The 15,738-nt window shown below is 49.1% G+C and overlaps 1 protein-coding gene across 1 annotated transcript in view; it reads left to right on the top strand.

Moving 5' to 3' along the window:
- Positions 1 to 1,632: 1,632 nt before the first annotated feature.
- Positions 1,633 to 15,738, top strand: part of LOC144479707 (small conductance calcium-activated potassium channel protein 2-like) — a 201,047-nt gene continuing 186,941 nt past the window's right edge. The window contains exon 1 of the mRNA XM_078198737.1: positions 1,633 to 1,884. Within this exon, the coding sequence (XP_078054863.1) occupies positions 1,633 to 1,884 (252 nt within the window). The remainder of the gene's footprint in view (positions 1,885 to 15,738) is intronic.

Raw genomic sequence — 15,738 nt, 5'->3', positions numbered from 1 at the left:
AGGATCTACTCCATCAGTTTACCAACCACTGAGGTTAGACTCACCGGTCGGTAATTACCTGGGCTATCCCTAGTCCCCTTCTTGAAAATAGGAACCACATCCGCAATCCTCCAATCCTCCGGCACCTCTCCCGTCTCCATCGATGACGCAAAGATCATCACCAGAGGCTCTGCAATCTCTTCCCTCGCCTCCCACAGTAACCTGGGGTACATCCCATCCGGACCCGGCGACTTATCTATCTTGATGCCATTCAAAGATTCCAGCACAACCTCTTTGTTAAAGTCCACATACTCAATCCTTTCAGTCCACCGCACGCCCGCGTAGAGTATTGAAATTGTGTTGAGGAACTGCAGAATGGAAGACGCTGTTGAGTTTTATTGCACTTTCTGCAATTTCCAACTCAAAATGTTTTGGAATGTACTTTCATAAATTTTATGAAATAGTTTAATTTTTGAAAAAAAGTGTTGTCCAATTCTGGACACCACACAATAGGAAGGGTGCCCTGGAGAGGGTACTAGAATATTACCAGGAATGTGGAACTTCAGTTCGTGTCGAGAGGCTGGAGAAGCTGGGATTATTCCCCTTAGAGCAGAGAAGGTTAAGAGGAGATTTAATCGAGGTGTTTAAAATCACAGGAGTTTTAATCGCAGGAGGATCAGTAACCAGAGGGACACAAGTTGCAGCTGATTGGCAAAAGAACCAGAGGGGGAGATGAGGATTGTTTTGACGCAGCGAGTTGCGGTGATCTGGAAGGTTATCATAGAATTCTACAGTGCAGAAGGAGGCCATTCAGCCCATTGAGTCTGCACTGACCACAACCCCACCCAGGCCCTATCCCGGTAACCCCATAACACCTTCCATTTACCCTAGCTAGTCCCCCTGACATTAAGGGGCAATTTAGCACGGCCAATCCACCTAACCCGCACATCTTTGGACTGTGGGAGGAAACCGGAGCACCCGGAGGAAACCCACACAGACACTGGGAGAATGTGCAAACTCCACATAGACAGTGACCCGAGGTCGGGGATCGAACCCGGGTCCCTGGCGCTGTGGGGCAGCAGTGCTAACCACTGTGCTACCGTACCACCCAACGTCTCATTATTTCCAATTAGAATAAAAGTTGCCAGTGTTGAAACTAATGTAACCTCTGGAATTTTATTTTCATATAGGAATTGGACCGATTCGAAAGCTGAATCTCAGAAACTATCCAATCACCTGTCGCTGAGTAAGGATGTACTGAGGACTCTATCCAATCCACCTGGGTGTCTCCATCGCTTCGAACCCAGGGCAGAATATCACTGAAGATTAGGGAGGAGTGGATGAGCTGCCCTCCTGGACCTTTTAACCCCTTAACCGCATTCCAATAAACACTGGCTCCTATTAACCCTGTCCACCCACACCCAGGACAGTGGAGGTTCCAAAGTGATGGCTAACCTGAGTTTATATAAAAGTCTTGGGGAATGATCACTGTTGCTCTGTGAATGCTACCCCCAGGATTGGATAGTGAATTGCATTTTAATTTTGATCTCTCTATCTGTTTTCCCCCATTGGTTAATATTATGGGATGGTTGAGTGAGTGAGAGGCGCCTTTAATTGTGTTGGCAGGAGGAGGGGGTGTTTAAAGGTAACGTCATGCGGCTTGTTGTGGTCGGGCCGGCCAATGAGGCTGGCAGCCTGGGCAGGAGGGCTGAGCAATGCCCCAGAGTGGCGCAGCTCCCGGGCGCGGTGCAGTGCGCAGCCGGCACTGCCATGGAACCAGAGGCTGCCGAGGAACCGGGAGCTGGAGGCTCGGGCCGCGGGACACACTGCCAGCATCAACACAGGAACCAGTGTGGGCACAAACACTGCTGGCACAGTAACCAGAGCCAGGCTGCAGAGTACCAGGTAAGCAGCTCGGACACACACACACACACACAGACAGGGACAGAGAGAGAAAGAGAGAGAGAGGGAGAGACAGAGAGAGATAGAAAGAGACATACAGAGATAGAGAGAGACACACACACAGGGAGATACAAAGAGAGAGAGAGACACACAGGGAGACAGAAAGAGAGAGACAGAGTGACACACACAGGAAGACAGACACACATACACAGGGAGACTGAGAGACACACACACAGGAAGACAGACACACATACATACACACACACAGGGAGACTGAGAGACACACGCGGGGAGACAAAAAAAGAGAGACAGGAACAGATACACACAGGGAGACAGAGACACACACAGAGTCAGGGAACACAGACACAGGGACACAGGGACAAAGAGAAAGACACACAGAGACAGTGAACACAGAAACACACACACAGGGACAGAGTGACACAGAGAGAGACACGGACAGAGAGACACAGAGGCACACACAGGGAAACAGAGACATAGGGACAGAGAGACACAGGGAGACAGACAGAGAGACACAGATATAGACAGAGCCACACATACAGAGACAGGCAGAGGCCAGGAAATAGAGATAGATATGAGACTCACTCACACACACAGAAAGGGAAGCGATACAGAGAGAGATGTATAGAGAAATAGATACAGATACACAGATGGTTAGAGAGTGCGGTTTCTTGTGTCTGTATCTGAATGTTTATCCCGGGATCTAACCTGCGCCAGGTAACGGCGGCAGTCCTGCAGTAGGAAAAATCTGCACCCAGAGAGAGACTGTCCATCGCCTCAGGGTGAGCTTAATCATCCGAAACCCAGTGCAGATGTCCCTGTATTGTGTGTGAGAGAGAGACAGAGAGAGCCTGTGTGTCAGTGTGTGTGTGTGAATGGCTTTGTGTGTGTGTCTCTGTGCATGTGTGTGTGTGTGTGTTAGTGTGTCCGTGTGTGTCTGTGTGTGTTTCTCTGTGTGCGTCAGTGTGTGTGTCTGTGTGTGCGTCAGTGTCTGTGTGTGTCAGTGTATGTGTGTCAGTGTGTGTGTCTCTGTGTGACAATTTGTGTCTGTCAGTGTGTGTGCGTGTCAGTGTGTGTGTCAATGTGTGTGTATCAGTGTGTGTGTCAGTGTAAATGTGTGTGCCAGTGTGTGTGTCAGTGTATATGTGTGTGTCAGTGTGTGTGTCAGTGTATATGTGTGTGTGTGTCAGTGTGTGTGTCAGTGTATATGTGTGTGTGTCAGTGTGTGTGTCAGTGTATATATATGTGTGTGTGTGTCAGTGTGTGTCAGTGTATATATGTGTGTGTGTGTCAGTGTATATATGTGTGTGTGTCAGTGTATATATGTGTGTGTGTCAGTGTATATGTGTGTGTGTCAGTGTGTGTGTCAGTGTATATATGTGTGTGTGTCAGTGTATATATGTGTCTATGTGTGTGTGTGTGAGGGATCTGACGGGTAAATCTTTAGTCAGGTGTTGGAGAGGCCGAGGCGGTGGAAGTCGCAATGCTGCTGATTTTTTTTGAAATCAATGTGTGTTTGAGGGGAGTGTGGAAGAGTGCAGGTTGTGATGGGGGATCTCAGAGTGAAGCTTGCTGCATCCTAACGCCTCTCTGATATCGCGGCGCTACCGAGTCTCACTAAATACAGAACCAAATCTCACCGAGAAAGAAAGGTTCCAACGGACAGAGACCGAGAGACAGAGAGAGACAGACAGAGACACAGAGAGAGAGAGACAGAGATTGAGAGATACAGAGAGTGTGTGAGAGAGAGAGAGTGAGAGATACAGAGAGAGTGAGAGAGAGAGATAGAGGTGAGAGATACAGAGAGAGACAGCGAGAGAGACAGAGAGAGACAGAGAGATGCAGAGACACTGAGAAAAAGAGACACACACACGCAGACACACAGAGGGAGAGACACAGACACACACGGTGCATTGAACTGAAAGGCTGAGGTTCCAATTCTGCCTTAAAGAACCCCCTCGCTTTACCTGTCATTCTCTCTGTGAGAGTCATTGCGGCTAAAGGGGTTAACTGATAAAAGCAAAATCCTTTCAGAGAAATCCCTCAGACCTCCCCATCCCGTGTATGTTTATTACAGATCCCCCTGGATCCGGTTTGGAGGTGTCTCTGGGTGTTGAGGAGTTGTTTCTGGTGCTTGCCGGAGAGGAAATTCGCTCTGAAGCGTTTTCCAGCCTGAGTTGCACAGTTTAATCTATAAAAAATCAGAAAGGAGGGAGGGAGAGGGAGAGACCAAACTGCCCCACTGGGGTGACAGGAATCTGCATTTTCCTGGAATACTCAGTGTCCCTCACGAAAACCCCAACATTGAAGCAAATGCTTTGAAAATCCAGTATGTGTTTGAATGTTTGTTTGGAGGTCTGAGGCTGGACAGAGAGTCCTGTCTGGGGCTGAGCAGAGAGTCCTGTCTCTCACTGACCACACTCTACATCAATCAGAAGTATTAATTATGTGAAGATTTTAATGTAACTTTAACATCCTGCATTTAGAGTTTTATTTAAAACATGCCCAAGGGACTGAAGCTGAGAAGATTATCCTGAAGATTCCTCCTAAGCAGAAGCTGAGTGTAATATATATAGAATTAAATATTCAACAGCATTCCATTGTAACTGACAGGACACAGATCCCTCTCTGTATCACACTCTCAGTCTCTGTATCACACACTCAGTCTCTGTATCACACACTGTCTCTACATCAGACACTCACTCTCTGTATCACAGTCTCAGTCTCTGTATCACACTCAGTCTCTGTATCACACACTCAGTCTCTGTATCACACTCAGTCTCTGTATCACACTCTCAGTCTCTGTATCACACACTCAGTCTCTGTATCGCACACTCAGTCTCTGTATCACACTCAGTCTCTGTATCACACACTCAGTCTCTGTATCACACTCAGTCTCTGTATCACACTCTCAGTCTCTGTATCACACTCTCAGTCTCTGTATCACACTCAGTCTCTGTATCACACTCTCAGTCTCTGTATCACACTCTCAGTCTCTGTATCACACACTCAGTCTCTGTATCACACTCTCAGTCTCTGTATCACACTCTCAGTCTCTGTATCACACTCAGTCTCTGTATCACACTCTCAGTCTCTGTATCACACTCTCAGTCTCTGTATCACACACTCAGTCTCTGTATCACACACTCAGTCTCTGTATCACACACTCAGTCTCTGTATCACACTCAGTCTCTGTATCACACTCTCAGTCTCTGTATCACACTCTCAGTCTCTGTATCACACACTCAGTCTCTGTATCACACTCTCAGTCTCTGTATCACACTCTCAGTCTCTGTATCACACACTCAGTCTCTTGCATGGTCTCTGCTGCCAGCATTTCCTGGAATGGGAAAGCCATCCCATAGAAACCTACCCCCACCCCTCAGCGTCCACCTACCCACTTTCCCACATTATCCCTCAATCCCTCCTTCTCACTCTATCTCTCAATCCCTCCGTTTCACTCCACCCCTCAATCCCACTTGCTCACTCTGTCCCTCAATCCCACCTACTCGGTGTTGGATAGTATTTGCTGTTGGCGCTGTTCTCTGAAGGTGAATTTGACTAGGCCCCACACAGTCAGTTCATGGGCATTGGGAAATTGCCGGTGCGCTGCCCCATTTTGCAAGTCACATTGGCTGCACACAATGCCTCAAATGGTTGCATAGGGACTTTGAAAGACTGGCCTTTCAATGCAGCAATGCAAATCTTTCACCCTGCTACTGCAGCTGCATCGCTGCCTCAGTCAGAGAGGTGGGCTGATGATCATTCTAACGGAGAGCAGCAAAGAATTGTGCACCAGCCATTAACCAGTGCACTCCCAGAGGTAACTAACCCTAGGAATATCTCCTGACCCTGTTGGATACGGTGCAGCACTCTGTTCTTCCCCAGCAACTCATTCCGCACCTGTTATATTCTTCAGGTGAAAATATCCCTGCACATTGCTAATGGGAGCTTCTCATTGAACATGGTGTGGAAATGACGTTACAGTTAAGTGAAGCTTCTGGCAAATTCCTTCTGGAATACTGCATCCATTTCTGGGGCCTGCAACTCAGAAATGATGTGTTGGGGCCTTGGAGGTGGGGGGGTGGGGGGGGGGGGGTACGGGTACACTGATGGAGAATTTAGCACAGCCAATGCATCTAACCAGCCCATCTTTCAGACTGTGGGGGGAAACTGGAGTGCCCGTGGGGCAATGGGGGCACCCGGTGGGGGGGGGGGGGGGGGGGGAGGAGGGTGGGGGGGAGGTGCAGTGCAGATTCACTCGAATTATTATAGTGCAGCTAAAAGGGTTAAATTATGAGGATGGGTTGCACAGACTAGCGTTTAGGTTGGGGATGATCTGATTGATGGGTTTAAGATGTGACGTGAGTTGATAAGGACGATAGACAGAAATTATTTCTTCTGAAGCGATGAGTCCAGAACAAGGGGGGCAGAATTTTAAAATTTGAGGCAGGCCATATAGGAGTGATGCAAGTAAATAAGCTCTTAAAGTTTAAAGTTTATTTATTAGTGTCACAAGTAAGGCTTACACTAACACTGCAATGAAGTTACTGTGAAAGTCCCCTAGTCGCCACACTCCGGCGTCTGTTCGGGTTACACTGAGGGAGAATTTAGCACGGCCAATGCATCCTAACCAGCACGTCTTTCAGAATGTGGGAGGAAACTGGAGCACCCGGAGGAAACCCACGCAGACACGGGGAGAATGTGCAGACTCCGCACAGACAGTGACCCAAGCTGGGAATCCAACCTGGCGCTGTGAGGCAACAGTGCCAACCATTGTGCCACCGTGCTGCCCACACATACACAACAGGGAGTGGAAATCTAGAACAATCTCTTCCTCCAATGACTTTTTGAGGTTGAGGATTAATTCTAAATTTCAGAATGGAGAACAATAGGAAGGAAGATTGTTACGCAGCCAAGGTGCTGCGATGGAGTTGAGATTCAGGTCAGCCATGGTCTAATTGAATGGCAGATCAGACTCGAGGGGCTGAATGGCCTCTTCCTGTTCCTATGTTCCTCTGTTTACTCACCTTCTTAGACATTCACAGATCTGCAACAACAGGTGAAATAACTTGCTGCCTCCGCTGATCATTGCTGTGGTTGTTCATTTGAGAATACTCAGCGTTGGAAGATGGGCATTGCTGGAAGGATTGGCATTTATTTGCCAATCCTGACTTGCTCTGGGAAGCTGGTGGATGGGCCTCCCTCTTCCCACAATCTCCCATTCTCTAACCCTCGTGATTTTCCCTCCATCTCCCTCTTCCCCCACCACCTATCATCCCAAATATCTCTCCCTCCTCCTCTGAAACTCACTTATTGTTTCTTTTTCTCCGAGCCTGACCTCACATGACGCTATTTACGACCATTCTTTTTGAGTTAAAATGCAATAGAAATGGGTGATGTTGTTGGCTGTTGCAGCGCTGCGTTTGCCCAGTTGCTAACATTTCCTTCTCTGGGCTCGAGCCTCTGCCCAGGATTGGAACTAATTTGCAGTTGGCACTTCATGCCAGGATGAAGAGCAGGCCACCGTCTTTCATTCATTTAATCAACTTTAAGTGGAAGGATCCGTTTTAAAGAGAGCAGGAAAGTTCTCCCAGTGTCTTGAGTCCAATATTCCTCGCTCAGTAAACACCGGCTAAAGCAGGTCACATTACATAGCTTTTACAGTACAGAAACAGGCCATTCAGCCCAACAGGTTAATGCTAATGTTGCATACAAGCCTCCTTCCACCCCTCGCCACCTAATCCCATTATAATGTCCTTCAATTCATTTCTCCCTTATGTGGTTAGATAGCTTAACCTTTGTATTTGTGCTATTCACCTCAGCATTCTCCGCGGTAGTGAGTTCCACACTCTGATCACGCTCTTGTGAAGTTACTTCTGAATTCCTGATTTGGTTTCTTGGCGACTATTTTATATTTATGGTCCTGATTTTAGCCTTTCCTGAAGGTGGAAATACCTTCTCTACGTCAACCTGATTAAAAACCCTTTCATAACCCCTTCGGTCACTCACCCCACTCCCTGCCGCCCCCATCCCCGCAGCCCCCACCCCCCTCCCTCCCCACCACCCCCACCCCACTTCTCTTTTCTGAAGAAAAAGTCCCAGCTTGTTCAGCCTTTCCTGATAGTTACTGTCCCTCAGTTCTGTTGTAATTCTAGTAAATCCTTTGGCATTTTCTCCTGTACCTCTGTAGCCTTTGTGTATTATGGAGACTGGAGCTGTCTGCGCGACTTCAAGTATAGTCGATGTGTGTGTAACATAAATTCTTTGCTTTTCAATGCTATCCCTGTGGTGAAGGATCCCGCCATGCTTTTGTTTACGGCATTGTTTATACAGATCATTTTGGTGTTCGCGGGATCTTGCTGTGTGCAAATTGGCTGTTGTGTCTGCCTCCCTGACTGTGGTTTCCAAAAGGAATTGCGTGGCTGTGAAGCACTTTGGGATATTCTGAGGATGTGACGAAATAAAAGTTCTATCTTTCTGTACATTGCAATGTCTCAGGACAATGCATAATCCAGTAATGATATTGTACATTTCACAAGGTGCACTGTTGGATATATGTACACCAATATACCATATGTAATATATAGAGCCATATAGGATCACTACAGAGCAAAAAGAGCCATTCAGCCCATCGAGTCTGCACCAACAACAACCCCTCCCAGGCCCAATCCCCATATATTTACCCCACTAATCATCCTGACAGCAAGGGGCAATTTAGCATGGCTAATCAACCTAACCCGCACATCTTTGGACTGTGGGAGGGAACCGGAGCACCCGAAGGAAACCCACGCAGACACTGGGAGAACGTTCAAACTCCACACAGACAGTGACCCGAGGCCGGAATTGAACCCGGGTCCTTGGCTCTGTGAGGCAGCCGTGCTAACCACTGTGCCACCGTGCTGCCCACATAGGTGTGTATTTTATGCATAGTGTATATACACACACACATAGTGTGTATATGTATATACATATAGATAATATATACCATATGTGTGTGTATATACGCACTATATATAATATTATATATGTGAATATATACCAAATATGTGTACATATAAAATATCATATATGAATGACACCATTCGCCTCATTGTACCAGGTTGGCTCTTTGAAAGAGCGATCTAATTAATCCCACTCACCCACTCTTTCCCCATAGCTCTGAAAAATCTTCCTTTTTAAGTATTTATCCACTTTCCCTTTGAAATATTGAATCTGCTTCCAGAGCCCCTTCCACGGATTCCAGATCATAACAACTTGCTGCATGGAAAGCATTCTTTCTAACCCACCCAAAAAAACAGAGCATCTGCTGATTCTCACATTGCTCTTTGTGAAGTCTTGCTGTGCACAACATGGCTGCTGCATTTTCTAACATTGCAACAGTGATTACACTTCAAGTAGTACCTCACTGCCTGTAAGCGCTTTGGGATGTGCCGACGTACTGGAAGGTTCCCGATTAAATGCGAACCGTTCATTTGGTGGGATTGTGAAACTGGTAAATCTCAGCTCCCTTGTGTTAATTGTCGAAACCAAGTGTCTACAGGTTGGAGGAACTCATTGGATCATGACTTGCACTTTTGGGATGTCCTGTGGTTCAGTGGGTGGCGTTCCTATCTCTGAGCTAGAAGCTCTGGGTTCAAATCCAACCTCAGGACTCGATGGTCAAGGAAGGTGTGTTTATAACTCAGCCAAACAGGTCGAGTATTAACCTGCAAACCCTTCCACCAATAGCAGGCGAGGAAGAGTGTGAGAGATTCCTGTTCAGCCAGTACAATGCCAAAATGTTGGAGCCCCTACCATCACTGTCCATAGCTCGAGACTACAACATGCGTGGAAAAGTGTCTGTTGCCACGGTAACTTGTACTCCTTGGGTTGGGGGGATGGGCACCAATTGACTCAGTTGGGTTGGAGGGCACCAATTGGCTCAGTTGGGTGGACATCCCAGGAGCGTTAGATGTGTGCCAACAGCACGGGATGGATTTGGGAGCTGCTTCATTGTAGAGCAGCTCATGGGTCGAGGTGACCATTAAGAAGTCCAGCCAGTGGGCGGTCGGGGGTGTTACGCGGGCTGCCTGCTGGCCTCTCTCTCGCGGTTACGTCCGTGCCTGGGTGAGGTTGGGGAAGGGGCACATGGTGTGCCCACCAATAAGCTTGAGGCTTTCTGCAACGATTCAGGGCTGGTGAGGTCTGGGTTAGATCATTAATAACCAGAATGACATTTTAATTTATGTTTCAAAGTTTCCTTTAAAGTATTTTTTTTATAGAGTGCGTTTTCAAATGGAAAACCTCATTGGTTAAGGGTTTAACACAGGAGGTACAAAGAGACTGTTATTGACACTGCGGTGGGTTGGAGAGTTGGACGCTGTAAAGCTGTCATGTTTCATTTTGTGAATCGGTCTAAAGCTGAGTGAAGTTAGATTTCTGGTCACCTCCTTCACCAGCTGGCTGCCAGATGTTTAACACCTTGATCCTTCCTTTCCTCTCAGAGATGACAGGCCATTGAATTGAAAGTTCCAGCCCCCAGTTCTTGTTTGTAGTTTCCTCTCCTACAGCTTGACCTTGCTACACACCTCAGGACTGCAAGTGGGAGACCGAGCGGTAAAAATGTTGCGAATAAATTGGGCGGCACGGTAGCACAGTGGGCGGCACGGTAGCACAGTGGTTAGCACTGCTGCTTCACAGCTCCAGGGTTCAGGTTTCGATTCCCGGCTCGGGTCACTGTCTGTGTGGAGTTTGCACATTCTCCTCGTGTCTGCGTGGGTTTCCTCCGGGTGCTCCGGTTTCCTCCCACAGTCCAAAGATGTGCGGGTTAGGTTGATTGGCCAGGTTAAAAATTGCCCCTTAGAGTCATGAGATGCGGGTAAATATGTGGGGGTGGGGCCTGGGTGGGATTGTGGTCGGTGCAGACTCGATGGGCCGAATGGCCTCCTTCTGCACTGTAGGGTTTCTATGATTCTATGATGATAAATCACATTAGAAAAGACACGATACTGTACAGGGCATTCCGCGCAGCAAGTTCTTGTGATCTGAAAACCACTGCCTTAGAGAGCAGTGGAAGCAGATCCAATAATAACTTTGGAAAGAGAATTGGAAAACATGTGAAGGGGAAAGGTTTACCAAGCCCTGGGGAAGGAGCAGAGGGAAGTGGGACTAATTGGACAGCTCATTCAAAGAGCTGGCATATGCACAATGGGCTGAATGGCCTCTGGTGCCCTATCATTCTATGATTCCATACATAATCACAACAAAGCTTACATTAGTGACTGCTCCATTAGACATTGCGTTAACCTGTACGTAGCGCAGGGAGAAAGCTGTCGTCCCCATGTGGAACCTCACCTGACTGGAGGACACATTTGGAATTCCAGTGGGTGTTCCGGTAAGCGTTCATGAGGGCGTTGTCTAATTCCGATACGTGGGTCACAGTGAGCAGCATCAGCTGGTAAACACCAGCAGTGCCAAACACTAAATCCACTGGTATCCACTGCCGAGTGGAGAATGCAGCTGGATGGGGTGTGTGGGCTGATGCACCAAGACTTTCAGCACCGTGAGTGGTAATATCAAACCTCATTGCAGAGCAGGGGAGGTTTTATCAGCTAATATTCCCAACCCAGAGATTCCCAGGCAAGAAATGTGCATCCAAAACAGGCACCATCTTGTAGATTGAAAATATATATTTTCAGCTGCAAAATACTGGTGGGGACGCGTCTGTCGCTGTATAACACTGGGGTACAGTACTGGTGGGGACGGGCCTGTCACTGTATAACACTGGGGTACAGTACTGGTGTGGCCGGGTCTGTCACTATATAACACTGGGGTACAGTACTGGTGGGGACGGTTCTGTCTCTGTATAACAGTGGGGTACAGTACTGGTGGGGACGGTTCTGTCTCTGTATAACACTGTGGAACAGGACAGGTGGGGACAGGTCTGTCATCGTGTAAGACTGGGGTACTGTACCGGTGGGGACGGGTCTGTCACTGTATAACAGTGGGGTACTGTACTGGTGGGGACAGGTCTGTCACTGTATAACACTGGTGTACAGTACTGGTGGGGACAGGTCAGTCACCGTATAACACTGGGGTACAGCACTGGTAGGGATGGGTCTGTCACTGTGTAACACTGGGGTACTTTACTGGTGGGGACAGGTCTGTCACTGTATAACACTGGGATACAGTACTGGTGGGGACGGGCTGGTCACTATATAACACTGGTGTACAGTACTGGTGGGGACGGGCTGGTCACTATATAACACTGGGGTACAGTACTGGTGGGGACGGTTCTGTCTCTGTATAACACTGGGGTACAGTACTGGTGGGGACAGGTCTGTCATCGTATAACACTGGGGTACAGTACTGGTGGGGACGGGTCTGTCACTGTATAACAGTGGGGTACTGTACTGGTGGGGACAGGTCTGTCACTGTATAACACTGGGGTACAGTACTGGTGGGGATGGGTCTGTCGCTGTGTAACACTGGGGTACTTTACTGGTGGGGACAGGTCTGTCACTGTATAACACTGGGGTACAGCACTGGTAGGGATGGGTCTGTCACTGTGTAACACTGGGGTACTTTACTGGTGGGGACAGGTCTGTCACTGTATAACACTGGTGTACAGTGCTGGTGGGGACGGGCCGGTCACTATATAACACTGGGGTACAGCACTGGTGGGGATGGGTCTGTCACTGTGTAACACTGCGGTACTGTACTGGTGGGGACAGGTCTGTCACTGTATAACACTGGGGTACAGTACTGGTGGGGACGGGTCTCTCACTCGACAACACTGGGGTACAGTACTGGTGGGGACGGGTCTGTCACTGTATAACACTGGGGTACAGTACTGGTGGGGACGGGTCTGTCACTGTATAACACTGGGGTACAGTACTGGTGTGGCCGCGTCTGTCACTATATAACACTGGGGTACAGTACTGGTGGGGACGGTTCTGTCTCTGTATAACACTGTGGAACAGTACTGGTGGGGACAGGTCTGTCACTGTATAACACTGGGGTACAGTACTGGTGGGGACGGGTCTCTCACTCGACAACACTGGGGTACAGTACTGGTGGGGACGGGCCGGTCACTATATAACACTGGGGTACAGCACTGGTAGGGATGGGTCTGTCACTGTGTAACACTGGGGTACTTTACTGGTGGGGACAGGTCTGTCACTGTATAACACTGGGATACAGTACTGGTGGGGACGGGTTTGTCACTGTATAACACTGGGGTACAGTACTGGTGGGGACAGGTCTGTCACTGTATAACACTGGGATACAGTACTGGTGGGGACGGGTCTCTCACTCGACAACACTGGGGTACAGTACTGGTGGGGACGGTTCTGTCTCTGTATAACACTGGGGTACAGTACTGGTGGGGACAGGTCTGTCATCGTATAACACTGGGGTACTGTACTGGTGGGGACGGGTCTGTCACTGTATAACAGTGGGTACAGCACTGGTGGGGATGGGTCTGTCGCTGTATAACACTGGGGTACAGTACTGGTGTGGCCGGGTCTGTCACTGTATAACACTGGGGTACAGTACTGGTGGGGATGGGTCAGTCACTGTATAACACTGGGGACAGTACTGGTGGGGACGGGTCTGTCACTGTATAACACTGGGGTACAGTACTGGTGGGGACGGGTCTGTCACTGTATAACACTGGAGTACAGCACTGGTGGGGATGGGTCTGTCACTGTATAACACTGGGGTACAGTACTGGTGGGGATGGGTCTGTCACTGTGTAACACTGCGGTACTGTACTGGTGGGGACAGGTCTGTCACTGTACAACACTGGCGTACAGTACTGGTGGGGACGCGTCTGTCGCTGTATAACACTGGGGTACAGTACTGGTGTGGCCGGGTCTGTCACTGTATAACACTGGGGTACAGTACTGGTGGGGATGAGTCAGTCACTGTATAACACTGGGGACAGTACTGGTGGGGACGGGTCTGTCACTGTATAACACTGGGGTACAGTACTGGTGGGGACGCGTCTGTCGCTGTATAACACTGGGGTACAGTACTGGTGTGGCCGGGTCTGTCACTATATAACACTGGGGTACAGTACTGGTGGGGACAGGTCTGTCACTGTATAACACTGGGGTACAGTACTGGTGGGGACGGGCCTGTCACTATATAACACTGGGGTACAGTACTGGTGGGGACGGGTCTCTCACTCGACAACACTGGGGTACAGTACTGGTGGGGATAGGACTGTCACTGTGTAACACTGTTGTACAGTACTGGTGGGGATGGGTCTGTCACTGTATAACAGTGGGGTACTGTACTGGTGGGGACAGGTCTGTCACTGTATAACACTGGGGTACAGTACTGGTGGGGACGGGTCAGTCACCGTATAACACTGGGGACAGTACTGGTGGGGACGGGTCTGTCACTGTATAACACTGGGATACAGTACTGGTGGGGATGGTTCTGTCTCTGTATAACACTGGGGTACAGTACTGGTGGGGATGGGTCTGTTACTGTATAACACTGGGGTACAGTACAGGTGGGGGATGGGTCTGTCGCTGTGTAACACTGGTGTGGATGGGTCTGTCACTGTATAACACTGGGGTACAGTACTGGTGGGGACGGGTATGTCACTGTATAACACTGGGATACGGTACTGGTGGGGACGGTTCTGTCTCTGTATAACACTGGGGTACAGTACTGGTGGGGACAGGTCTGTCACTGCATAACACTGGTGTACAGTACTGGTGGGGATGGGCCTGTCACTGTGTAACACTGGGGTACAGTACTGGTGGGGACAGGTCAGTCACCGTATAACACTGGGGTACAGCACTGGTAGGGATGGGTCTGTCACTGTGTAACACTGGGGTACTTTACTGGTGGGGACAGGTCTGTCACTGTATAACACTGGTGTACAGTACTGGTGGGGACGGGCTGGTCACTATATAACACTGGGGTACAGTACTGGTGGGGACGGTTCTGTCTCTGTATAACACTGGGGTACAGTACTGGTGGGGACAGGTCTGTCATCGTATAACACTGGTGTACAGTACTGGTGGGGACGGGCTGGTCACTATATAACACTGGGGTACAGTACTGGTGGGGACAGGTCTGTCACTGTATAACACTGGTGTACAGTACTGGTGGGGACGGGCTGGTCACTATATAACACTGGGGTTCAGTACTGGTAGGGGACGGGTCTGTCACTGTATAACACTGGGGTACAGCACTGGTGGGGATGGGTCTGTCACTGTATAACACTGGGGTACAGTACTGGTGGGGATGGGTCTGTCACTGTATAACACTGGGGTACAGCACTGGTGGGGATGGGTTTGTCACTGTATAACACTGGGGTACAGCACTGGTGGGGATGGGTCTGTCACTGTATAACACTGGGGTACAGTACTGGTGGGGATGGGTTTGTCACTGTATAACACTGGGGTACAGCACTGGTGGGGATGGGTCTGTCACTGTATAACACTGGGGTACAGCACTGGTGGGGATGGGTCTGTCACTGTATAACACTGGGGTACAGTACTGGTGGGGACGGGTCTGTCACTGTATAACACTGGGGTACAGCACTGGTGGGGATGGGTCTGTCACTGTATAACACTGGGGTACAGTATGGTGGGGATGGGTCTGCCACTGTTTCACTCCGGGGTACAGTACTGGTGGGGATGGGTCTGCCACTGTATAACACTGGGTTACAGTACTGGTGGAGATGGATCTTTCACTGTATAATACTGGGGTGCAGTACTGCTGGGGATGGGTCAGTCACTGTATAACACTGGGGTACAGTACTGGTGAGGATGGGTCTGTCACTGTGTAACACTGGGGATAGTACTGGTGGGGATGGGTCTGTCACTGTATAAC

Source organism: Mustelus asterias, chromosome 26 (genome assembly GCF_964213995.1).
Source record: "Mustelus asterias chromosome 26, sMusAst1.hap1.1, whole genome shotgun sequence".
Lineage (NCBI taxonomy): Eukaryota > Metazoa > Chordata > Chondrichthyes > Carcharhiniformes > Triakidae > Mustelus > Mustelus asterias.
The sequence above is the reverse complement of the archived record's forward strand: the minus strand, read 5'-3'. Positions and strand labels throughout refer to the sequence as shown.